The 9,859-nt window shown below is 42.5% G+C and overlaps 1 protein-coding gene across 1 annotated transcript in view; it reads left to right on the top strand.

Annotated features, from left to right (window-relative positions):
- LOC126086190 (leukocyte immunoglobulin-like receptor subfamily A member 4) overlaps positions 1-6,442 on the top strand; it is a 55,053-nt gene extending 48,611 nt beyond the window's left edge. The window contains 7 exon segments of the mRNA XM_049902371.1: positions 1,567-1,842; positions 2,447-2,728; positions 4,967-5,086; positions 5,179-5,221; positions 5,311-5,348; positions 5,566-5,618; positions 5,703-6,442. Of these exon segments, the coding sequence (XP_049758328.1) occupies positions 1,567-1,842; positions 2,447-2,728; positions 4,967-5,086; positions 5,179-5,221; positions 5,311-5,348; positions 5,566-5,618; positions 5,703-5,849 (959 nt within the window). The 3' untranslated portion in view covers positions 5,850-6,442.
- The last annotated feature ends 3,417 nt before the right edge of the window (positions 6,443-9,859 follow it).

Here is a 9,859-nt window from a genome sequence, read left to right on the forward strand (position 1 = left end):
CAAACCGAGACCCTTTTGTTTAGCAGTCAAGTGTAAACCATTTGTACCACCCAGGGAGGTTAATGCTAAAGAAAGTATAAATCATGGGAATATCATGGAGACTGCATATTTAGGGTAGTAGTTTGTTGTTTTAGCAATTGTAGTTGAGGACAGTGCTCCAGTTGGGTTGACATTAGAGAAAAGCCCTGAAGGGTGGAGGAAGGACAGACCCCCAGGGTGAACAGTATTTCACATTGAGAAACACATCAGAACCGGACCTCTTCATCTTGACCAAGGCCTCTGTGTCAAGAGTAGCGGTAATGAGTGAGAGAATAGTGAGGGAGGAAGTCAGAGAGGTAATGGGTCAGGCTGTAGACCAGGTAACGGGTTAAGATTTTACCCTGAATGAGATAGGAGCCGTTGGAGGGCTGTGAGCAGAGGACTGCATGATCTGGCATAGAAATAGGATTACTAGCTTAGGCGTGGAGAAAGGAGGCAAGGAGACTGGTTGGAGGCACATGTGGAAGAAAGAGACAAAGTAAGATCCTAATGCAATGATCTGAGAGATAATGGGTGCTTATCTCAGGGAGTGGGCAGTGGAGATGATAAGAAGGCAGATTCATAAGATTAATTTCCAGTTTGGATACAAGAGGTGTGGAGAATGGAACCTGTCACTGATAACACCAAGGAATGACATTTACTATTGAATTGATGGAGAAGAATAAGGTTTTTTCCAAAAAAATATCAGGTGCTCTATTTTGGACATGTCATCAGGAAAGACCAGTCACTAGAAAAGTACATCATGTTTGAAAAGTAGAGGATCAGCAAAAAACAAGAGAAACCCTCAGTGAGATGGGTTGACACAATAGCTGCAACAATGGGCTCAAACATACCAACAATCATGAAGATAGTGCAGAACTGGGCAACATTTTCTTCTGTTGTGCATAAGGTGGTCATGAGTCAGAGTTAACTCTTGAGAGGTCAGAATTGGCTTGATGGCAACCGATAGCAACAACAACAATTTGGGACACAATTAGCTGAGTCTTTTCACTGGAGGAGACAAGTTGAATAAACTAATCTAGAGTTTGGATGAGGGATCTTAACTGGAAATATATTCAGAATATATGTGTGTGTGTGTTGCTGTTGAAGTACAGCTTGGTAGTATGTTCAGAAAAGAGCAATAGATTTGAGGATAGAGCCTAGAGACACTGTAAAGTGTAGGGGTTTGGAGATGGTGGAAAGACCAAAGCAACTGACACAGCGTGGCCAGGAGAAAAATCAAGCATGTGGGCTCCTGGAAGTCAAATAAAAGTTATTTTTAGAAGGTAGAGTGATATACTTAGTCACATATTGCTGATTTAGGCATATCTAGTAATTAACCCCATCTTACTGATGCAGGGACTGAAGCCTCTCATTGACCAGACTCATAGGGTTAGGACAGGGCATGGGCAGAATTCACACCAGCCACATCCTGGGCTCTAACCTACCACCCCAATGGCATGTTTTCCAGAGCCTGGTGTGGAAGCAGGAAGGCAGGTTTCTTGACATCAGGATGTTTTGAAATTCCAGGCTCTCTTTATTTTCCAGGGATCAAGCCCTCCATCTGGGCAGTGCCAGATACTGTGGTTCCCCAGCACAGTTCTGTGACCATCCTCTGTAGCGGACCTACAGGAATGACTTATATGCGTCTGCAAAGAGTAGAATCCCAAGAGTGGGATGAAAAACCCCCAACCGGAGCCCAGGAGGTGGTCAATTTCTCCTTCCAGAAGGTGACACAATTTCATGCAAGGACTTATTACTGTAGTTACATGAAGGAAGGAACCTGGTCAAGACAAAGTGACCCACTAAAGCTGGTGGTGACAGGTAAGGGCCACCCCAAGGGCAGTGTCCCCTAGCCTTGGTATCTGTTCCCTAGCACACTGTGCCTGCTTATTACTGACCCCTGCCTGCTGTCTCTGCCCAATCTCCTCATCTATGTTGGTCCCATTATCCCTTTGTGCTGACTGTGGTCCAATCTCCATTCAGAGAGGAGGCTAGAATCCCTAAGGAACTACATTTCATGTGGGACAGATATTCAGCTCCCTTTCTGGACATAAGACTACTCTCTTGTCCTGGGTTATTGGAAAATAAGAAAAGTGGTTTTTTTTGGTCCTTGTGATCCCTGTACAGCAATAAAGTGTGAATGGGTGAATTTCACCCTGGCTCCATCATGTCTTCTCTCAGGTCAGACCATGAGAATGGTGGAGTAGGATGTGGCTCCCTAGCAATAACATGTTCCATTCTCTTCCAGGAGCCCTGGTGGGGTAGTTGTTAAGAGCTCAGCTGCTAACCAAAAGGTCAGCAGTTCAAATTCACCAGCTGCTCCTTGGAAACCCAATGGGGGCAGTTCTACTCTGACCTATAGCTTCACTATGAGTCAGAAATGACTCGATGGCAAAGGATTTTTTTGAGTTTTATTCTCTTCCAGGAGTCTTCAAGGGCATACCCTATCTGACTGCTCATCCAGGCCCCCGTGTGACCCTAGGAGGGAATGTGACCCTCCTTTGTCACTCAGATCATCACTATGACAGCCTCCATCTGTACAAAGATGGAAGAAAAGCCTTGGGCTATTTCCATCAGGACCGTAACACCTTCCTCATCTCCCCTGTGACTCTGACCAATGAAGGGATCTACACATGCTATGGTTCTTCTAGACAAAACCCTCTCCTCTGGTCACTGCCCAGCAAACCCCTTGACCTTGTGGTCACAGGTAAGTGCAGATCTGTCACTTTTGCTCTGTGCTCAAGAAGTCCCATAAAGTTTTTAAAGTGGTATCTTAGTTATCTAGTGCTGCTATAACAGAAATACCACAAATGGATGGTTTGAATAAACAGAAATTTATTTTCTCACAGTTTAGGAAGCTAGAAGTCCAAATTCAGAGCGCCTGCTCTAGGGGAAGGTTTTCTTTTTCTGTAGGTCCTTGTCTCTTTAGCTTCTGCTTCCTGCTTCCGTGGAGGTCTCCATGTGTCTTGGTATCTCTTTCCCCATCTCTGCTCACTCTCTTGCTTATCTAATCTCTTCTATATCTCAAAAGAGATTAACTCAACACACACCTTATACTAATCCTGTCTCATTAACATAATAAAGACAACCCATTCCCATATGGGAGTATAACCTCAGGCATAGAGGTTAGGATTTACAACACATATTTTGGGAGGACATAATTCAATCCATAACAACAGGTGGAGAATTTCAATTCTACTGTCTGTTTTTGTTGATTGTGATCTGCATAAGATGCCCCTTCTAAGGTCCCTTCATTTAATTTATAGGCCCTGAGGATTTATATATTTGTTATGACAATTTTTTGGCAGTTGTAAGTAAATTGTTTTGGGAATGTCTTTTACCCATCCATATGAAAAACCAAAAAACTAAACCCATTGGCATCCAGTCTATTCTGACTCATAGTGACCCTATAGGACAGAGTAGGACTGCTTCATAGGGTTTCCAAGGAGCGCTTGATGGATTTGAACTGCTGACCTTTTGGTTAGCAGCTGAACTCTTAGCCACTATGCCACCAGGGTTTCCATCCATATGAAAGTGCTATATAAACTCGTTGCAGCCCTTGGGAATCAGACTGGGGTGTAGGTCTACCACTTAGTGTGTGGGTGTGTCATCATCCTTAACACCCTCCTCAGGCAGGTCCATCTCTATATAAGAGGTTGACAACAAGTGCTGTCACTAACTAGAAGTGATAAAAAGTGAAAAGGGGGACCATGCTAGTTTCTTCATTCAAGATACTAAGACAATGGAGAAAGCAGTAAGACATTTATAGAACATCCAAGGTGAAATTATGGTTGAGGTCCCCCAAGGTTATGCTGGGAGGAGGCATTGCCAAGTTCTTTGTGGGTGGGTCTGTTGAGTTCTAGAAGACATAGCTTTCCTAGTTAGCTGCATCTTGTCAGGGGTTCAAGGGAGGATACTGTATCCAGGCACAGAAAAATGTGGAACAGAAGCACAGAGCTGTGAGGCAAGCCTGTCTGATGTTTTCTGGGAATTATAGGTAATTACTTTGTGGGAGAATGTAGGAGCTAGGGCTGGAAAGATGGCAACAAGGAGGCAGGAGCTTGAAAAGGAAATGACAGGGATAGAGTGGAGAAGGTGATGGCACATAAGTGGACAAGTTTGTGTATTTGTATGATCAGCTGACAGGCAGCAACACTAGGTAGACTAAAGATGATCTGTTTCAGTTGTCCAGTATCTGCTGATGGTTCCTAAATTTAGAATCACCATAAACAAATACTTCCATGAGTTTCAGAGTTATATGTCCACTTAGACACCCGATAAGCGTCTCAAATAAGCTCTTGCTTGACAAATCTCTAAACCTCTCATACAGGTCGCCTCATCTCAGTAGATGCCATCTCCATCATCCCAATGATCAAGCCAGGTCCCTGAGAATAATCATTTAAGCTCCTCTTTTGCTCTCAATTCCCACATACTCTACCACCAATTCTCAAATCTCATTATTTCCATGCTGAAAAGAAATTTCAAACCCAATCCCTTCTCTCCTCCATCAACATCACATTGTTATACCATGATCACTTGTCACCTAGCTGCCTGTAACAGGTTCCCTGTCTCTCTACTTTCCATCTTGCCTACTAAATTAATTTACCTAGCAGTAACTGCAGTGATTTTTTTTTTCCTCCCAAAACACATAGCTCGTTGCTTGCCAATTCCTTCAGGGTCATAATTGCACATAGAATAAAACCGGACTCTTCTCTACAGCTTCTAAAATTCTTCAGGCTCTGACTCTTGCTGACCTCTTAGATCTCTACATGTAAGGATACGTTTACATATTGGATTACGTCCCTAGACTCTGTTGTTGGGTAGGTTCACTAGTGTCCCAAACATCCAATAACTTGCCTGGTATATGGTAGGTGCTCAATCAATGTTTATTGAATGAATACAACAGGTGCTTAATAACAGATATTTACCATTTTGTAATTCCTAGATCCATATGGTCTTGAGCAAGGATACAGTCACGTTGTGATTGGGGTCTCGGCTGCCGTTGTCTTTATTTTCCTCTTCCTCCTCCTCTTTCTTCTTTGCCGTTGGTATCATGCCAAACACAGTATGTCCTGGAGATGGAAGGGTTAACCTGGGAGAAGTGGGAGGTGGGCTTGGTGGATTCCTCCCAGGACTCTGATCACTAATTCTCTGTAGGAGCTATTGATGGTGAGACCAAGAACCAAGTCAAGTATAACAGGTAGGAAAAGTTGGACTTCTCCAATAATAAAACCTGCTTCTGTCTTATTTCTCAGACCCCCTCTAATGTTCCTGTCTCCTTTCCCTCAGCTCCAGCCCATCTCTGGATGTCCAGGAAGAAAATCAATGTAAGGGGGAGAAAGGGGACCTGGGGTGAGGAAATGAGGTGGCGGGGGAGCCTGGAAGCATTCAGGAAGAGGGCAGAGAAAGTGGGGTTGCCACCTTGCTGTATGATGTCCCTGCCCTTGTCTGGATTTTAGTCACACCATCTCTGAAATATGGCTGGGAGCACTAAATGTTTCTGAAGGCCCTCAAAGAAGGTCCAACTCCTTATTTTCCTTTCAGATGCTACCATTAAGGACATCCAACCTGAGGAGTATGAACAGATGGATACGCAGGTAAGTATTTCCTTACCTATATCCTCTCCTTCCTTAGTCTTCTCCCCTAGTGCTCTCTTTCACGTCGTATCTCCATGCTGACAGGTCCGCAAAGCAGAAGACCCCAAAGAAGTGACATATGCTGTGTTGCAACAGGAAAACCTTATGAGGAGTGTGGATGTCCCGTCCTCCTGCACCCTCAGGGATGCCTCTCAACAGCCCTGTGTGTATGCCACCCTCACCTTGCCCTGAGCCCAGAGCTGGGACTGGCTATGTGGATGCTAGGGTTCAAATGCCCTTTAAGCTCCACGTGGCATACTACTCATATTCCCTCAACACTAGCCATCAACTTGGAGCTTCCAAAGAAGAAAGTACAAAGAAGCCATGTCAATCGTTAAGAGATTCTGGAACCCGTCAAATATTTTTCATATGATTCCAGATTCTTCACTTGCTTGCTTGTTCAGCAAATGTTTACAGAAGCCAGCTCTTTCCTTGGACCGTTGCTGGTGCTATCCAGATTAGTAAGACACAGTTTCTAGTATCAGAGAGCTCAAAGTCTACTGAGAGAGGAAAGCTACATGATCTGGCCCTTACAAAGCAATGCAGGAGTGACCTGCAGGAGCAGGTAGAGGAATGCTTTGGGTTCTTTGAGTAGGGACAACTTTCCAGGCATATTTAAGAAGTATCATCTGCTCATGGAATACAGATTTTCTGGAGCCAAGGAGGCTGGATGAACCGAAGGAACTATTACCGTGAGATAATCTTTAAAACTTAAACCAAAAATATCCTCTGAAATCTTCTTAAAACCAAACAATACCTTAACTAGTAAAGAATGTATGCCTTGAGTGTTGTGGTTGAAGTTTTTATTGCATGGGTGGATATAATTTTCAAAAGTTAATGAAATGAACTCTCAATATCTGTGCATTATATTGTATGTAAATCATGCCCAAATAAAATATTGCTTTTAAATAAAAAAACTATATGGGATCAAATTGACAGCAGCAATTCAAAAGATTAGATGGGAGCCTTAGGGGGGCAGTGAGTCCATGTTAATGGAGAAAGAACAATTTGGAAAAGGAAGGTGAGAATGGTTGCACAACTTGAAGAATGTAATCAATATTGCTGAATTGTATTTGTAGAAGTTGTTGAGATGGTACATGTTCTGCTGTGTATATTCTCAACAATGACAACAAATAAAATAAACTATAAAAAAAAGAGGTGCCATCTGGCACCAGATACAAGAAGTCAAGAAGAAATAAGAGTCATATTGGTTGCTGTTGGTATTTTACTCCAAAGTTCTAGGACCTGCTGAGAGCTGAATCCTTCAGAAGAGTGAAGAGTGAAAGAGGAAGGGCTCTTCGTGAAGTCACTATATTGCAAAACAAAATGAAATTCTCTCTTTCCTTCCCTCACTTTCACATGCCCTTTCTCCCTCTACACACACACACACACACACACACGCACACACCATATAAAAAAGTTCAAACCAATCTGACAACAAGGAATTGCTCTTGGAGAGAGAGATGGTGCAGAGGGTATGTGAAGAGGAATTGATGATTTTCCTCCAGTTTTGATGATATTCTCTTCTTAATTGTGCAATTAAAATAAACAGAACATAATGAAAAAGAGATGTGTATGAGAGAAGAACTGGAGTACATATGAAAAATAACTCTTTCAATAAGTTTTGATGAAAGAAATTGGAGAAGAAAGCTAATGTTAGAACAGGGAGAAGTAGTTTTGGCAGGGAAGGGGTAGATTTTTTTTTATGCATGTGTGTTGGTTGATAGAAATAAATGAGGTGGGATAGTAATGTAGTTAATACTGGGGAGGGAAAGATGATTGACACTTGGTGGAATGGCATATTAGATAAGAGTTCAGGTTCTGCAATGAATGGGTTTAATCTGGGTTCAAATCCTTCTTCTGCCATCCACAAGTCCATGAATATGTACACAAGATAATATTGCATCTCAGCACCTTGCTCTTTTCCCTCAAGGCGCTTATCAAAATTTCTGTGTATTCGGCATTAACAGGCTACAAACCATAACCAACAACACACACGCTCCAAAAGATAAGCTAGATAACTGGGATCTTCTAAAAATTAAACACTTATGCTCATCGAAAGACTTCACCAAAAGAGTAAAAAGAGAACCTACAGACTGGGAAAAAAATTTTGGCTATTACAAATCAGACAAAGGTCTAATCTCTAAAATCTACAGAAAAGTCCAACACCTCTACAACTAAAATACAAATAATCCAGTTAAAAAATTGGGTAAAGGAAATGAACAGACACTTCACCAAAGAAGACATTCAGGTGGCTAATAGACACACGAGGAAATGCTCACAATAACTAGCCATTAGAGAAATGCGAATCAAAACCACAATGAGATACCATCTCACCCCGGCATTACTGGCACAAATCAAAAAACCAGAAAATAACAAATGTTAGAGAGGCTGTGGGGAGGTTGGAACTCTTATGCACTGTTGGTGGGAATGCAAAATGATACAAGCATTTTGGAAAACCGTATGGTGCTTCCTTAGAAAGCTAGAAATACCATATGATCCAGCAGTCCCACTCCTAGGAATATATCCTAGAGAAATAAGAGTCATCACACAAATAGACATATGCACACCCATGTTCATTGCAGCATTGTTCACAATACCAGAAACAGATGGAAACGACCTAGATGTCCATCAACAGATGAATGGATAATCAAACCGTGGTACATACACACATAGAGTGTTATGCAAAAATAAAGAACAATGATGCATCTTCGAAGCATCGCATAACCTGAATGAATCTGGAGGGATTATGCTGAGCGAAATAAGTCAATAAATAAGTCATAAAAGGACAAATATTATATGAGACCACTGCTGTAAAAACTTATGAAAAGCTTTACACACAAAAAGAAACATTTGATGGTTACGAGGTAGGGGAGGGGTGGGGATGGAAAAACACTAAACAGACAATAGATAATAGGTAACTTTGGTGAAGGGTAAGACGGCAGACAATACTGGGGAAGCCAGTACAACTTGCCCAAGGCAAGGTCATGGAAGCTCCATAAACACATCCAAGCTCCCTGAGGGACTGAATTTCTGCGCTGAGAGCTGCGGGGACCATGGTCTCAGGGAACATCTAGCTCAATTGGCGTAACACAGTTTATAAAGAACATGTTCTACATTCTACCTTGTTGAGTAGCATCTGGGGCCTTAAAAGCCTGTGAGTGGCCATCTAGGATACTCCACTCGTCTCACCCCTTTGGGAGCAAGGGAGAATAAAGAAAACTAAAGATACAAAGGGAAAGATTCATCCAAAGGACTAATGGACCACAACTACCATGGCCTCCACCAGACTGAGTCCAGTACAACTAGATGGTGCCTGGCTACCATCACTGACTGCTTTGACAGGGATAACAATAGAGGGTCCCGGACAGAGCTGGAGAAAAATGTAGAACAAAATTCTAACTCACAAAAAAAGACCAGACTTACTGGTCTGACAAAGACTAGAGAAATCCTGAGAGTATCGCTCCCAGACACTCTTTTAGCTCAGTAATGAAGTCACTCCTGAAGTTCACCCTTCAGCCAAAGATTAGCCCCATAAAACAAAACGAGACTAAAGGGCACACAAGCCCAGGGGCAAGGACAAGAAGGCAGGAGGGGACAGGAAAGCTGGTAATAGAGAACCCAAGGTCAAGAAGGGAGAGTGTTGACATGTTGTGGGATTGGCAACCAATGTCATAAAACAATATGTGTACTAAATGTATAACTAGAAGATAGTTTGTTCTGTAAACCTTCATCTAAAGTACAAAAAAAAAAAATTCCTTGTATTTTAATTCCTCATTTGTTAAATTGAATTTTGCTTAGGATAGAAGACTCACGAGGGCAGGGACCCTGTGTCTTTCTCACTGCTGCGTCTGGCACCATTCATTATCTCTTCAGTATTCTTCTTTGCCATTAGAGTGTGAATTAGCTTAGAGGAGCAACACTTTAAGTTTCTTCCGAGCCAATCAACAATCCCAGAATTTCTTGCAGCTAGGTATGGCCGTAAGGTTGGTTTTGGTGAGTTCTAAGTGGTCACCTGCTGGGTGAATTCTGGGAAAGATTTTGTATTCATAATAAAGGGGACAGATGTGGTTAGCATAAGCCTCTGCCCCATCTTCCTACTTTGAACATGGATACAATGCCTGGGTCTAGGCATCCAGCTTGTGATGTTGAGGAGAAAGCCAAGAGGATGACAGAGAACCCAACTCTGCCATCATTGGGCC

Source organism: Elephas maximus, chromosome 11, assembly GCF_024166365.1.
Source record: "Elephas maximus indicus isolate mEleMax1 chromosome 11, mEleMax1 primary haplotype, whole genome shotgun sequence".
Classification (NCBI taxonomy): Eukaryota; Metazoa; Chordata; class Mammalia; order Proboscidea; family Elephantidae; genus Elephas; species Elephas maximus.